The sequence below is a fragment of the Amia ocellicauda genome, chromosome 5, assembly GCF_036373705.1.
Source record: "Amia ocellicauda isolate fAmiCal2 chromosome 5, fAmiCal2.hap1, whole genome shotgun sequence".
NCBI lineage: Eukaryota > Metazoa > Chordata > Actinopteri > Amiiformes > Amiidae > Amia > Amia ocellicauda.
This window is the reverse complement of record NC_089854.1, coordinates 50,941,363-50,958,340: the sequence shown is the minus strand read 5'-3', so window position 1 is coordinate 50,958,340 and position 16,978 is coordinate 50,941,363. Positions and strand designations below refer to the sequence as shown.

At 38.3% G+C, this 16,978-nt stretch overlaps 1 protein-coding gene across 3 annotated transcripts; it reads left to right on the top strand.

The window, feature by feature from the left end:
* Nucleotides 1-55: 55 nt before the first annotated feature.
* On the top strand, nucleotides 56-16,461 carry recql (RecQ helicase-like). Of its 3 annotated transcripts, none has more exons than XM_066705615.1 (16): nucleotides 61-207; nucleotides 3,473-3,512; nucleotides 3,846-4,046; nucleotides 5,705-5,884; nucleotides 7,341-7,447; nucleotides 7,700-7,898; nucleotides 8,224-8,390; nucleotides 8,587-8,668; nucleotides 9,106-9,254; nucleotides 9,781-9,898; nucleotides 10,155-10,293; nucleotides 10,500-10,591; nucleotides 11,463-11,682; nucleotides 12,958-13,087; nucleotides 15,534-15,686; nucleotides 16,323-16,461. In XM_066705615.1, exons 2-15 carry the CDS (start codon nucleotides 3,497-3,499, stop codon nucleotides 15,660-15,662), a joined length of 1,929 nt encoding a protein of 642 aa, XP_066561712.1. In that variant the 5' UTR covers nucleotides 61-207; nucleotides 3,473-3,496; the 3' UTR covers nucleotides 15,663-15,686; nucleotides 16,323-16,461. The 3 variants fall into 3 exon arrangements, with proteins under 3 accessions (XP_066561714.1, XP_066561712.1, XP_066561713.1); XM_066705616.1 differs by lacking the exon at nucleotides 61-207 and adding an exon at nucleotides 2,486-2,504; XM_066705617.1 differs by lacking the exon at nucleotides 16,323-16,461 and having other exon boundaries at nucleotides 56-207; nucleotides 14,004-15,676.
* Nucleotides 16,462-16,978: the final 517 nt, after the last annotated feature.

Sequence of the window (16,978 nt, the reverse complement as noted above, 5' to 3'; positions counted from 1 at the left end):
TGATCCGCCATTTTGGCACCTAGAACCGTTGATGGGGACATAGGAGCGCAGGTGTATAGAGCCACAATGGTGTTCCTTTCCTCCTACTCAATCATGGAGCCGGCGTGATCTTCTTCTGATTGGCCGGGGCGTCTGGTACAAGGGCAGCGTAAGTAGCAACGGCTTTGCTATTACAAACAAGAGCCGAGGAGTGGTACCTCTAGAGGAGTAAGTATTGTACCTGCTCTAGGTTTATCTCTGCCTGTGATCAAAGTTTTTTCAGTGCAAGGAGACAGATTGTTCCCCGAATGGCTGCTCGATGCCCGTCAGTATTTACACCCGAGCTGCAGCTGCGGTGTTTCTCTGCTCGGTTTGTAAGGTTGCATGTGCGCACATCGTAGCAATATTCAACTGCTAGTTTCAGTTTTGAACTGTAGGCTATTAATTTATTAAGAATTATTATTATTATTTTTATTTTTTTCGGATATCAACTCAAGTCCTCGTCATTGAGGAATACTTACTGTACACATTTTACGATAGTTATTTTTTCTGACTAGGCTACAGGTGCTATTATATTAATATAGTCTAATCATAGTTTGACTAAACATTTTAGCAATACGTTTTGCATATGCTTTTGAGGGGTGATTTATATGAAATTATAATTTTCAGCCAAATTGATTGCCGTAATATAGTGTGCTTAGTTTGAATAAACTCGTTTTTATTTTGTCATAGCGTTAACTTTGACACAATGCTCATGTTTTATTAACCTCCTTTCCTTTGGATTTTGTAACATAACAGATTTAGTATTTTTAATTTATTTTTCTTCATTCAATGTCTCTTTTATGATCAGATAAGCTTACAATTTCCATAGTTTAACCCATTGAATAATCAGGTACACTTAACGGCTTTGGGACCTTTGACTGCCATTATCTATCCATGATCTAATTCAGTGTTAACTCGTATGAAGGACCTATATTCTTATAAAGTTTGGTTGAGACGCACAATAAACTATTTTTTGGGAAACCGCCACGTGTAAATAAGTGATTCAGTGACCTTAGATGAGCACAGATTCATTATATTTCTTGGTGGTTTTAAATATCGAAAGGAAAAGTTTCGTGGGGGGTTTCCTCTCCCATTCAGTGTCCTGTTATTGGTCATACATGGAAATTCCCCGTCGTTAGTGAGACATTTGGCAGGGTAACATAAATAACTGTCATGAACTTATGCGGGAAAAAAGAAATGTAAATGCAACTTGTGTGTGTATGTATATATATATATATATATATATATATATATATATATATATATACACACTCACCTAAAGGATTATTAGGAACACCATACTAATACTGTGTTTGACCCCCTTTCGCCTTCAGAACTGCCTTAATTCTACGTGGCATTGATTCAACAAGGTGCTGAAAGCATTCTTTAGAAATGTTGGCCCATATTGATAGGATAGCATCTTGCAGTTGATGGAGATTTGTGGGATGCACATCCAGGGCACGAAGCTCCCGTTCCACCACATCCCAAAGATGCTCTATTGGGTTGAGATCTGGTGACTGTGGGGGCCAGTTTAGTACAGTGAACTCATTGTCATGTTCAAGAAACCAATTTGAAATGATTCGACCTTTGTGACATGGTGCATTATCCTGCTGGAAGTAGCCATCAGAGGATGGGTACATGGTGGTCATAAAGGGATGGACATGGTCAGAAACAATGCTCAGGTAGGCCGTGGCATTTAAACGATGCCCAATTGGCACTAAGGGGCCTAAAGTGTGCCAAGAAAACATCCCCCACACCATTACACCACCACCACCAGCCTGCACAGTGGTAACAAGGCATGATGGATCCATGTTCTCATTCTGTTTACGCCAAATTCTGACTCTACCATCTGAATGTCTCAACAGAAATCGAGACTCATCAGACCAGGCAACATTTTTCCAGTCTTCAACTGTCCAATTTTGGTGAGCTTGTGCAAATTGTAGCCTCTTTTTCCTATTTGTAGTGGAGATGAGTGGTACCCGGTGGGGTCTTCTGCTGTTGTAGCCCATCCGCCTCAAGGTTGTACGTGTTGTGGCTTCACAAATGCTTTGCTGCATACCTCGGTTGTCACGAGTGGTTATTTCAGTCAAAGTTGCTCTTCTATCAGCTTGAATCAGTCGGCCCATTCTCCTCTGACCTCTAGCATCAACAAGGCATTTTCGCCCACAGGACTGCCGCATACTGGATGTTTTTCCCTTTTCACACCATTCTTTGTAAACCCTAGAAATGGTTGTGCGTGAAAATCCCAGTAACTGAGCAGATTGTGAAATACTCAGACCGGCCCGTCTGGCACCAACAACCATGCCACGCTCAAAATTGCTTAAATCACCTTTCTTTCCCATTCAGACATTCAGTTTGGAGTTCAGGAGATTGTCTTGACCAGGACCACACCCCTAAATGCATTGAAGCAACTGCCATGTGATTGGTTGGTTAGATAATTGCATTAATGAGAAATTGAACAGGTGTTCCTAATAATCCTTTAGGTGAGTGTATATATATATATATCTGAACAACAACCAAAAAAGAAACTGTATTGTGAATCTGTTTAACAGCTAGACTAGGGGAGGAAATCATTTTATAAACATTGGCGAGGAGCTTCCCAAGGCTGTCCTTACATACAGCGGAACACTTACTGTTTACACAGTAGAGTGTGTTAATAGCTGTTTTGTTTCTTGGATAGACCACTCTGTCTAAAACATGTTGTATATTTTAAAGTAGGTTAAAACAATATCAGTAACATCTGAGTTTTGTTATTCTTAGTGAGAAATGTATATAATAATTTAATAATAATAAAAAAAAAAAAAATCAAATCACTGGACCCCCTGCAATACTTTGTCCACTGCACTACAGCTCAGTGTTATCTTTAATGTCTCCCTAAGCACTACACTTTATGAAAAATTGGTTATCACTCTTGCCCCTTTACAACTTAGTTTTATTTATTTATTTATTTATTTATTTATTTTATTACAATTTGTATACTCGTTAGTATTGTGGCATTGCATGTTTTCTCATACTAGCTATATGTTTCATGCTGAAAGACATTTTGCCACAAATGCAAAAAATACATTTGACCACGAAACCCAACCCAAGACTTTGAGTCTTACTGTAGAATTCTGCCTCAAAATGTTCAGCAAAACCTAAATCACAAAATGCATGTTTTTTCTCTTAAACTGGGGTTATGCCACTCCAGTGCCGTGTTCATTTCTGGTTTGAATTCCATCTCTGATCTTAATTAATACTTTGATTCAAATCAAGTCAAATCAGCTGTCTGTCTGTCCCAGGTCTGACTTATTTGGCATTTGAAAAGGGCCTCTAAAACCTGCAGGAATCCAGCACTTATGGCCTGGCATTGCCTACTACCCTAGGTGTATACGAATAAGAAACTGAAAAAGTTTTGTAATAAAAGTTTGGAAGTAACTCTTTGTGTTTTTTTTTTTTTTGTCTCCTACAGAATTGAAGAAGTCTTGTTCATGAAATGGCAAGCCCTGAAGGTAAGTTACTCATAAAACTATGAAATAGTATGTTATTCTTGATACTAAAGACAAAGAAAGCCAGCTGAGAGTGAAGTGGGTGGTCTGTTAAATCACTTTTTACAGAAGCACTTGATACCTGGGCTTTGTAAGCACTGCAAGAAAACGGTTAACATCTCTTTAGGCATTAATAGCCTTTGTGTCCTTATGTCATGGTAAGGAATTAATTATGCACACGTAAACAAACTTAAAAACCCAAACAGACTCCCAACAAACATAAAAGCAAGGCTGAGTATGGGTGTTCAGTACAGGCTGGCTGTTTCAGTTGCTTACTTTTCCCATTTTCCCCTGAAGAGATACAACAGGAGTTGGACTCAGTAGAGTATGAGTTGCAGGCGATCGAGCTGCAGATCAGTGAGCTGCATGAGCGCCAGGTGGAGCTCAACTCCACCAAGAACCGCCTGAAGAAGAAGCTGAAGCAGGCCACCGAGCAGAGCCCAAGTGCTGGCACCAGCACAGCCCAAGCCGTCGATCTGCAAAGCTTTGTGAAGAAAGGTGGGCTGATGTCTCTTCATCCTTTTATGTATTTTTATTTTTTGGTTTATGCACTGATTGGCATTTATTAATCAATGTATTTTTTTTTTTTTTTTTTTACAGTGGCGAGAGTTTGTGAACCCCTTAGAATGTTTAAATATTTTATATTTCAAACCTAAAATGTTAAATAGTTAAATGTTTATAGTTAAAGATGACCTTATTAAACAAATTACCCAAACAAATACACTTTTTCAACAGCTATTTGTCACGAATGATTGAATATCATTGAATATCCATGTGTTTAAAAGTATGTGAACCTTTAGAATCAGTTACTTGTGACACCCTCTTGAGTAACAATTACTCCTTAGAGAACTGCTTCAACTCAATGACATTTGGGGGCTTTCTTGCATGGACCGCTCACTTCAGGTCCTGCCACAACATTTCAATGAGGTTTAGGTTCAGACTTTCATAAGACCATGCTAACGTGGAAGTTTTAGTTGCAATTCTGAGTCTATTCTTTTTTTAGACCTGCTTGTATGTTTTGGATTGTGTTGCTGCATGACCCACTTGTGTTTCTGCTTCAGCTCATGGGCGGATGGCCTGCCATTCTCTTCTAGAGTCTTCTGATGCAATGCAGAATTTCCCCCAGAAATTATGCCAGGCAGGGTGGTCTGGTGCTGAATTGTTAAAGGGGGGTGGGGCGTTGTAATGAATGTTGGGATGGGAGAGCTTTGTCATCACGCAATTTTTTTTTCATGTTGTTCAAGGGGGGCAGCTGGTGAGTTTGGGGGGGTGGACCCTAGGGAAAACACTGAGGTTCTTCTATTCAAATGCCATGTTTGGTTTTTGACAAATGTAACGTTTCTTATTGAAGCCAGAAAGTTCAACCTTTCATTCGTCTGTCCAGAGAACATTGTTCCACAAGTTTTGGGGATCATCTGTGTACTGTTTGGTGAACTTCAGATGTGCAGCAATGTTCTTTTTTAGAGAGCAGTGTTTTCCTCCTGGCCATCTTCCCACACCATTCTTGTTCAGTCTTTTTCTGATAATCGAGTCATGAACATTCACATTAGCCAAGGTGAGAGTGACCTACTGAACCTTAGATGTTATTCTGGAGTTCTTAGTGGTCTTGAACGATCAATGGATTGGCGGAGCCCAAAATCCTTATAAATGGTTTTGTAACCTTTTCTAGACCGAAGAGAATCAATAACTTATTTTTCCGAGGTCCTCAGATTTTATTTTTTATTTTTGTATGATGTTTTACCACACCTGTATGGTGAAGATCAAAGATGCAAAATGTGTTTTGATAAAACATTATGAAGATCAACCTAATCATCTAAACACCTGATTTTAATTATCTCCTTTAAGTGAGCTGATAGAACCAGTTTGCTTTTTCACATACCCTGACTCTGTTACTCATTGTTTGTCTAATTCAAACATACTTTTATTTCTAAAGAGATAATTGGTCCCTACTGGACATTTAAGAAATTACTAGTTTTGATTCAAGAAGCTATCATGGTAAAACTGTGGAAATTCTGTAATTATCATTGGGGTTCACATGTGTTTTCTGACCACTGTAAAAAAAAAAAAAAAAAAAAGGGAGTGTAAAATATGGTATGTTTGGTGTATTTCTATGCTTTTATCCTTTGACCCTTGTTTCTTCATGAATTTATAACTAGATTTCCCATGGTCCAAGAAGGTTCAGAAGAATCTAGATGAAATATTCCATCTGTCAGCATTCCGTCCGCTGCAGCTGCAGACGATAAACATCACTATGTCTGGGAAAGATGTCTTCCTGGTCATGCCCACTGGAGGGGGGAAGAGCCTGTGCTATCAGTTACCAGCTGTGTCTTCTGAGGGTAGTATAATTCTCTGTCATTATTAGAAGCAAACCCTCCTTGCTAAAATGAACTGCATAGAGTGCCTTGTGAAAGTATTCACCCCCTTGGCGTTTTTCCTATTTTGTTGCATTACAACCTGTAATTTAAATGGATTTTTATTTGGATTTCATGTAATGGACATTCACAAAATAGTCCAAATTGGTGAAGTGAAATTAAAAAAAATTACTTAAAAAAAAAAAAAACTGAAAAGTAGTGCTTGCATATGTATTCACCACCTTTGCTATAAAGCCTATAAATAAGAGCTGGTGCAACCAATTACCTTCAGAAGTCACATAATTAGATTGCACACAGGTGGACTTTATTTAACTAAGTGTCACATGATCTGTCACATGATCTCTGTATATATACACCTGTTCTGAAAGGCCCCAGAGTTTGCAACACCACCAAGCATGTGGCACCAAGTGGTTTAAGGGGAAACATTTAAATGTCTTGGAATGGCCTAATCAAAGCCCAGACCTCAATCCAATTGAGAATTTGTGGTTTGACTTAAAGATTGGTGTACACCAGCGGAACCCATCCAACTTGAAGGAGCTGGTGCAGTTTTGCCTTGAACAATGGGCAAAAATCCCAGTGGCTAGATGTGCCAAGCTTATAGAGATGTACCCCAAGAGACTTGCAGCTGTAATTGCTGCAAAAGGTGGCTCTACAAAGTATCGACTTGGGAGGAGTGAATAGTTATGCACGCTCAAGTTTTCTGTTTTTTTTGTCTTATTGTTGTATTGTCTTATTACTAAAGCTAGCATGTATGCTCTTTCAGGGTTTCAGGATGTATTGTCTTAACTTCGCACCACAACTACAAAAACACTGGATTTGTCTTCCTTGTGGCAAGTCATTATCAGGTCAACCTGAGTGTTAGTCTTTCACAGTCTTGCCCCTTGATGGCAATTATAGTTTCTATAGACATGTCTTGCTCTGCTCACGGCTGCAGTAAAGACCATTATTTTCTCCTTTCCAAACCAGGGGAGATGAATGTACTTATAAATCTCTGCAGCACATACTCCAACATTCAAAAAGGGAAAAAGATCCACAACTATCACTTTAATTAATCCAACATTTGCATAACTTGAATCATCCTACTCGCCTAAGCTGCTTTGTAGGAATAGGCTAATGCACATTAATGTATATTACAGTGTAAGATTTTTGGAATCGAATGTGTTCATAACCTAAATATACTGAACAAAATTCACTTCTGTAGCCACACAAATGGAACAAAAGTGCCCCTTTAAATATTAAACTAAATCAATGTATTGTGCATTAACGCTGGTCTACCAAGAATGGACTTCTTTAAGTAATTGTATTACTTCATTAGTAACTTTGTGTACTGTCGGTTTAACAGGTATTCTGTTATTTTAAAACATGTAATGGAAGTTCAGTAAAAAAAACTCTCTTTAATATGTACAATCTAATGTCTTAGGTTTTACGCTGGTGATTGCTCCCTTGGTGTCTTTAATGGAGGATCAACTCATGTATTTGGAGAGACTGGGCATTTCAGCAGCCACACTCAACGCCTCCAGCACCAAGGTAAACAGTGTTGTCACTGGACACTGAGCCAGTCTCGTCTCCTGGCTCCCACCTTCTGGATTGTTCATCAGATAGTGACCCTTGTTGCACATATGCTTGTTGTCTTATTAAAACAGTTTGGAGTATTTTACCATAAAACCACACTGCAACTCTACAGTTCAGTCTATTAACTGTTAAGCTAAAAAGCCACTGCTTAAGAGTAATCTAAATTCCATGTTCTCTATTAACTTGCTCCATGCCTCCACATTTTAGGAACACAATAAATGGGTGCTGAATGCAATGCTTGAAAAGTCATCTGAATTCAAGCTCCTGTATGTAACGCCGGAGAAGATCGCTAAAAGCAAAATGTTTATGTCCAAGCTGGAGAAAGCATACCATGCAGGGAGACTGACCCGCATTGCAGTGGATGAGGTTCACTGCTGCAGTCAGTGGGGACATGATTTCAGACCTGGTATGTATAGTAGCCAGCAGTAGAAAATGGAAACTCTGAATGTTATTGTCATTTCATCAAGTTGGCTTGGTTTTGAGCATTTTCGATGTGTTGTAGAACTTGGGTGAAATAAACATTGACACTTTGACACATTTTAACCAAATTGTTTACTCACATTTTTTAGAATAAATAGGAAATGCCTTCTTGGAACTGGAACCAAACTTAATTCTAAACTTTTTCAGTCAAAATAGACACACTTTTAAGTTCAAAGCAGTGGAACTTATCATTTTAATGTAAAATTACCCCTGTACTCCTTATGAGGAATCTGTTTGTCTCTTCTATCCAGATTATAAGGTCTTGGGAATCCTGAAAAGGCAGTTTCCTAATGTTCCATTAATTGGATTGACTGCCACAGCCACAAGCAATATTCTGAAAGACTGCCAGAAGATCCTGTGTGTTGAAAATCCATTGACTCTGACTGCATCTTTCAACAGGCCTAACCTTTATTATGAGGTTTGTATGGTTACAGTGAGACAGAAATCACAGCTGCAAACTATGTTGTGGGGAAACCTTTCATTGTGATTCCATTGGTTTAATTAATTCTCCTTTCTTTTGCAACACTTCTAGATCTTAAAATAATACTTCCTTTTAATAATTTCATAGTGTAAACAATATTTGCAAGTGATTTATATATTTTTCTTCTCTAAAGGTCAGGGATAAACCTTCAAGCACTGAGGATTTTACTGAAGACATAGCGAAATTGATCACCGGAAGATACAAGGATCAATCTGGTAACATTTGGCCATAGTTGCTGATGGTTTTAAGATTCCCTCTCCAGTGATCTACAAAATATTTATTTCCATTGTGAAATAATCCCCTGAGCATGGAAGGCTTAAATTGATTTAGAATTGAATCACTAATTGGACAAAGATTGATTCTCAATTCAATGGAACTTTAAGGGAAGTTCTGCAGTGAAGGCATTATTTGACAGATTTTTGATCAACAGGAAATAGTTGTCATCATTAATGGATGTGAGATAAACATAGCTTTTTCTTTTTATTTATTCATTTTTTAATTGCAGTGGTTTATTCTCTTAATACAAGGTTGGAGTAAAGATTATCTTGGTGAATTTCTGATTAACTTCAGATTACACATTTAAGTAAAGTTTAAAAAACAAACACTTTAGAAATGACTTAAAACCTTTCGATTTTACATTTTTCCCCCGCAGGGATCATTTACTGCTTTTCTCAGAAGGACTCTGAGTATGTTGCTGTAAATCTGCAGAAGATGGGCATCCGGGCAAAGCATTACCATGCAAACATGGAAGCTGCTGATAAGAGTGATGTGCACCGAAACTGGACAGACAACAAAATACAGGTGAGCATGAATGCCCCCAAAACAAAATAAAAAAACATCTAGATTAGGGCCCCTCAAAGCAGTCAAAGTGCTGGCACACATTTGGTTTCGGTGAATTCCAGGGGCACACAAGCTTAAGCGCTGGATTTATTTTTCCCATTCTGCAAGCCCTAGACCATTTCTACCCCAATACTTATCAACTTTCTGACAGCAGAAGCATAGAAGAAAAGTTATGTTACTGTAACCTCCACAACACCTGGCCATAATATAATGCACCTTTTAAGATATGAGCTTTGGCAGACACTGCAGCTTAACTCCAAGAGAATCAGTTTGAGGACTAGATCCATCTTTTATTTTAATTTTATTTTCTCCATATATTACCAAGGAAGGTTGTGTGCACTTCAAAATTGAATACTTATTCACATCCTGAAACGTCTTGGAAATTATGAAGCAAATGAATTATGCTGTAAAATACCAGCTGATGCACAGTGTTGGACAAATCCCTATGCCTGTGGAAAAAATATAATTACATACGTTTTCTTACTAGGTTGTTGTGGCCACTGTCGCCTTTGGAATGGGGATTGACAAACCCGATGTGAGGTTTATCATCCACCACTCGCTGAGCAAGTCCATGGAGAATTACTACCAAGAGAGTGGACGCGCAGGTACACTGTTCACACCTTTTGTGAAGTGTCAGAGACATCTTAGTAAGAGAATGTCAGGATTAAGTGGTCTATAAAGTAAATGCATTTAAAATATTGCATTTAGTGTAAATTGTTTACATTAGGAAGCATGCAATGTGTCTATTAATTTTCTCCACTCTTAGTTGTTGCAAGGTGTTTTTGCAAATTTGTCCAATTAAAGCCGGAAATACTCTTGGTCACTTTGTTTTAAGAACGTCCTTTAATGTGTTTTTTGTAGGGCGAGATGATAAGAAGGCCGACTGCATTCTTTACTACAGTTTTACGGACATCTTCAAAGTTAGTGCGATGGTTGTCATGGAGAATGTGGGTCAACAGAAGCTGTACCAGATGGTGTCTTTTTGCCAAGATAAAGAGAGGTGTGTGTCCCCTCTTTTAATTGCTGTGTGAAGGTGATACAAAACTCTAAATACAATATGTAACAGGGATGGTGTAAGAGAGTGTACAGGAAGTAGTCCATAAAGGTTTAAGTTCTACATAAACATCATACATCAGTATGTAACAGTTTCTACCATAGTATTTAGTGCACAGTGTTTTTTCATTGAGCATTCATGTCTCGCTGCAGGTGTCGTCGTGTCCAGATCGCTCAGCACTTTGATGAAGTTTGGGACTCCAAAGACTGTAACCAGATGTGTGATAACTGCCGCCATGACAACGGTGAGTGTCCCAGTTGTACTCTGAAGAACTCTTATTGTTTGTCAAATCTGTGTACTAGTTTTGCAATAGTACGTAAGTCAAACAATATAAATGGATAGAAGTTGCAGAAGCAAATGTGTAGGCCTGTTTGGTTTTTCTTGTGTTGCTTAAAACAATCTTTGATGCACACTCCTATCTTTAGGTAAATGCATGTAATTCCGCAACTACTTTATCCTTCAATAGAAACTTGGCAACAAAAACGTTAACACCATGGACAGCCATCCGAACGCTTGACCAAATATGAATTGTCAGCTTCTTTTAGCTGTTGAAGCCGTGAGAATATGTAATAAAAAAAAAAAAAAGGTATTTGTACATGCAAAATTTTTTTTGGCTGGTGTGCCCAAAATCTGCAGGTTCTTTTTGTCCCTCCCATTCCTTTTTTTGTTCACATATTATGATATTTAATTATAAATGTACAGATATAAAAAAGCAATAGTAAAAGCATGTTTGGAATGTGCCTTCCAAAGCATGTCACAACATAGAGAATATGTGCATCATACAATTAAAACATAATTTCAATACTGTTGTATTGTTAATCACATTTCATCATCCATTAAATTTGATTAGCAATATAATACAGTACATTTAAGAAACTATCACAGTGCACCATACTGCAGCAGAGGGACTGGACTCATGATTGGTGACACACTAACACTCATTTGCTTTATATTTATATCACACATCACTCACAGCGGCCTGATTTGTTTGCCCCCACCAACATTTTAAACACCTTCAAACATATGGAAATACATGGTGGGAAGATCCATACCAGGTGGCCTGTTACCGCATATTGCACACTCATTGCTTATTTTTCCTCTTCTTTCCCTGACAGCTTTCATTATTGTCAACATAGCCAACCACGCCAAGGACCTCGTCAAGATCCTGGAGCAGGCCCACAGCCTCGATGAGAAGCTCACCCCGCTGAAGCTGATTGACTCGTGGCTGGGCAAGGGCATCTCCAAACTAAGGGTGCTGAGCGTGGCCCCCCCTGGATTAAACCGAGTGCAGATTGAGGCTGTTATAGCCCACCTGCTGGTACAGCAATACTTCAGGTACAATGGGACCTTCACTGCATAAACAAACTTTTAGAGGGCAGCATGGAGTTCTTTCTGCCCACAATAGAGATTAATTTAGCATTTACATTAAAATTAAGAGGAGTGGGCAGTGTGCATATAAATAAATATGAGGTTTCCTCTTGTCTGCTTCTAGTAGAATGTTGGGTGAGTGCTTGTTTGTGTGTGTTTTTGTATGTTTGATTTCCACAATAACGGAAATCTAAATTAATATTGATATCTCAGGTCTGTATGGAAGTTAAGTCTGTTTGTAACTCCCAGTATCTGCTGTTTGGTCACACTTTTGCCTCGGTTCCACTGGCTTAAGCGACCGTGTCGTGTCATGCTGTGTCGGATGCGTCCGTCCTCAGACGTGTCCCAGACCTTTTTTTGCAAAACCAGGCTGTTGTGAAGTCCGTCCCCCTGATGGAGGAGCAGCGACTGTGGGTTTGGTTTGTGTTTCGTTTTAAAAACCTCCGCTGCTGATAGCGAATCATGTCCTCAGTGGGGACGGATGCTTACGGACACGCCCAGCACCAGCAAGTTAACCGGCCACAAAACACGGACGCGCCCAGACGCTTAACCAGTGGAAACACCCGTTTAAGCGTCCGGGGCCGGACGTGTCTGCCAGTGGAAATGGGGCATTTGTTTTAAATGGTGGGTTTGCATGCTAACAAAATACATGTGAATTCAGTTATTATTCACATATTTGTTCCTAGTTGTTAGAGAGCTAGGTAATGCATACATTTATAAACCGATACTTTTACTATCTACAAATTAAGTTATATATATAAAAAGAGATTATTATTATTTTCTAATAAATGCATATTATTTCCACTTAAAGCTGAATTGGAGGTCTTCACATCACAGAACCCAAGTTGGTTAAAATGTTTTGGAGAGCAGTGTTATTCCACTTAAATTGTGTTAAATCCAATCCTAAACAAATTCTGAATTTAAACTCCCTGTATCCATGTCATAGATGCTGTTGTGTATAAATTCAATAAAAGTAAAATAAAAAAATATTTGAATTGCACCACAGAGTGCATACAACAAACATACAACAAATAAATAAATAAATACATAAAAATAGACCTTTTTAACAGTTGCAATGAACAATAATAAAGTAAACAAACATTAAATAAACCATTAGGCATGTATGACTGAGGTGGTATTAATAATAATAATAATAATAATTTTTTTAAATAAGGGCTTGAAACTCCTTTTGGAAATACAAATGTTCTTGGCCTGATGCTTATTATTTTTCAATCTGTACAGGGAGGATTTCAGCTTCACCCCCTACACCACCATATCTTACATCAAACTCGGGCCCAAAGCAGGGCTACTGAAGAATGACAAGCATACCATTATGATGCGAATGAAGAAGGACAGCACAACCAAAGATCCAGTAAGTCTCTACCACCTGGCTAGGGTTAAGGTCCCTAGTTTCTTTAAAGAGGATTATTCTTAGGTTTCACAGATGTTTGCAAAGGTTACCATCTTAATACATCATTATTTTTTAAGGTAAATAATACTAAACCCCCTTCTTTTTTTCACCCTCTTTGTGCATGACAGGCACAATTAGCAAATGAATACAATACAATCTGTAGTTTATTATTTTTGTTTCGTATATTTCAAAGGCTTAAGTAACCCACTAGCAATTTTATTGTATGCTTAAATTATTCAGTTACAAAGGCTACTGGAGACAGCTGTAGTGGTTGACACAACAGGTTTCCTGGGACTGATAAATTTTATGATATAAACTTCTAATGATTAACTAGTTTGATATGGATAAGCATGGGGGGAGTAAAGAGTATCCAGCCTTCATATAGTTTTGTTTTGTTTTTTTTGTTAAATGTTTACGTCTGACTCTTTGGCTCGTGGCTGTATTTATAATTATGTAAACTTACTGCTTAAATATAAACCGAGTGTAATTTCTTAGCTGATGGTAATCTAGATTTTTAGTATTTAAAAAAAAATGTGATTTATTTATTTAATCTCACGGTCTTCTTTTCTCTTCATCTCTTTCATGGCACTTCTTCCTTAGATGAAATAACCCATAGTCACAGTAGATGATCTATTATGTATGTCTGTCTTATGTTATGTATTAAGAGGTTACATGTCATTTTAACCTTGCATACCTATTTATTGAAGATACTGTCATCAGCAATTTATAATTATGAAAGCCAGGACTGAAGGTAGGTTATATAAATCTTCTATTGCTATTTAAATGGGTGTAATACTCAACTTTTATAAGTGCTGTATAAGATGTAGTTTAATGCCCATATTTTGTGTGTTTTCTCTTTCTCTTTAAATTTTTCAAGGTTAGTATGGTCATTTATCCATGCACTAATACATGAGCATACAATTTACTAACGCCAATAAAACCAAACCCGTTTATATCACTTTCAAAGTCAATGAAACTGTTATTTTTTTGGGGAAACTGAATCATTCACAAAATTTAATTGTTGGAAAATCTCAGTTGGAATACACCGATCTTAATCCTCAATGTGCTAGAAGAAATTCTCCTTATAGTCTCCTAAATGCATGTGGATGTCTCTGTAGATTACCTTGTAGCATTTGGACCTTTTATTTTTAGGTGTGACTGATTCCTAGGGAGGGGTTAGTTCTTGTTTTCGGTGTTTCAGTTTTAAGGATACAGATATATTAAAACGGTATTGTTCATTTTCAAACCTTCACATTAGCTTTGGTGGTTTAGCTGAAACACATCCATTCATTTATTGCAGTAAGCAAAACATGTACAACAAAGTACTGTTGATCTTGTTCGGCAGCCTGTCGAACCCATATTCCTTCAAGTCTTTCTGCTTCTCTTTGACACCTCAAACATCCCTGCCTTCCTGTTCCTCCATGCTGCTGTTCTGCACTTTAGCCCTGGTCAGCATCCTGTGGCTCACAAGAAACTAAAGGAAGTCCTGGGAAGGATCTGACATCTTTCTGGGCCTGTGGCACAGCTTAGTATGCTTATGGTTCACGTTTAGGAGCATTTCGATTTTGTATATTTTTTCTTTTTCCAAAAGCCGCTGAATTTTAACTGCAAGCCTCTCCCCTAAAAAAAAATATTAATTAGTACCGCTGTACAGTTCTTTGTTTAAATTTAAGTGTGTTTTTAATGTCTATTAATTCCATTACAGCTTAGGATACTTCTCCTATAAACAAGAACATTTAATTTTTTTCCTTTACTTTTATACATTGTTTATACTTAATGTACATAATGTTTTTACTTGGATTCCCCCCCTCCCCCATAGCTCTTAATATAGAACAAAGCATTGCTTCTGGATATTGTGAATGGCTAATGGCAAATCCAATTTCTTTAATGATTCTTTCAGTTGATCTAAGAAGTGGTGGATATAGACAGACATGCTGCTAGGTTTATCTTGGTTGAATGACTCAGTGTGAGCAAATCTGTTCCCGTATATATAATTTCAGCAATTTTTTCTGAGAAATCCTCCATAGTCCTATTCTTCCTACCCTAACAAAAGTATTGTTCCATGTATTATTGCAAAAGTCCAATTAGTTGCCATAGAGATCTCAGTGGCACATATTAACCCCCTTCTCTTTACATGTTGTCCTGAAAATCTTTTAATGTTCAGTAGCAGTATTGCCAAACCGATGATACACACATTGGACAGCTTACACAGCCACTTGTTTAGACCAACTGAACAGACAACAAGGATTAAGCATCTCCATACTGCAGACTTGCTTCAGCCAGCATTGCTTTGCTAGACTGCAATGCTGAGTAAATCTATTCTATAACTTCAGTTCTTAACCCCTCTTTCTCAGTTTTTGTTTAGTACATACTCTCATGGTCCTGGATTGTATTAATGACCCCACAGGTAAAGTCCCCAAAGTTGTCCTCTGGAGATAAAAATAGTGCAGAGGTAAAGAAGGAACGGGGAGACCGGAAAAGGCCTCTGTCCGATGACTCCAGGATGCCCAAGAAAGTCAAGAAAGAGGTTGTTTGAGTCCTGCAGGAGAGCAAATACAAAGTACAGTCCACTATTCTCTGTATTTACATGTTCACAACTACTAAAGTACTAAGCTGTTCAGCATGGTAATGCTATTTTAAAGTGTATTTATCTTCAAAAGAAACCATTTTATCCCCCCCCTCTTTAACCTGTCTTCGGAAGCGTTTCTGAATTCTTTTTAGCAAATTGACCTAATCAGATGGTCCAAGTGCTGATTTAACTGCACTGAAAGGATTGAGAGGTAAAAATGATGGATTGTTTTAGCATTCTAGACTGAGTGTAGTGCTTGTTGAATTAAAAAGCAAGTGTGCAGAAGAAAACAGAACCACTTAAAGAGGGGAGGCAGAGGTGTATGTATGTATAGATGTATATTTTTATATCAGTGTTAAGTTTTTTTTTTTTTGTTGCCCCTCTTATAGTTCTGTAACCTTCCTTTAAACATACTTTAATACTGTAATCATATTCACAAATGCTATTAAATTATAACTGGTTACATGCAGATGAAACATGTGCATTCATGTTTACTAACTCATTGTGAAACGTTCTCAGTCCTTTGACTAACACCTTCACTAAATGCATGGTGGGTTAATGCATGATGGTGCATGTTTTGTATCAGTTAATCACAAAATGCTAAAGACAGTTTTCATATCTTTTTAGGAGGATGTACAGGCAGCTGTTTCAGAGGGGGAGAGCTCTCCTCCTGTAGTCAGAAGGGACAGACCTTCACAAAAGAAAAGAAAATACACAAAGAAAACCAAGAACCAACAAAATCATGCCAAGAAATACCATGAGAGCCCAGGTGAAAACACAGTTTCAGAGGATTTAGAGTCAAAGGGGAGTGACCAAACAGATGGTACCAGCCCAAGTGCAAATGGACACTTGATACAAGCAAGACTGGAACCCACTGCCATTGAGGTGGAAGTGCAGATTGATAATGCAAACCATGGCAGCAGCGAGAATATTGCTGCAGAGCCTCAGTCTGCTTTACCCCCAAAGACCAAACGCAAGGTGGCCACACCCAAAAAGAAAATTAAACCAGGTGATGACACAGAGCAGCCTCCAAGCCAGCAGAGGGCAGCACTGCTTTCTGCACCATCAGAAGTTTCCATTATTTCTGCAGCTGCAGTGGAAGAGCTGAGTCACTTGCACAGGTACTACAGCAAACAACTGCAGAGGATCAATTACATCTCCCGGGAAAACCTGCATGATTCGGACTCCGGTGTGCTGATCTGCAACAAAGGACCCCTGAAAAATTTCAGACTGGGCTGGCGGTCATCCATAGCTAGGACAGCCCGGAGTCTGTGGGCACGCCT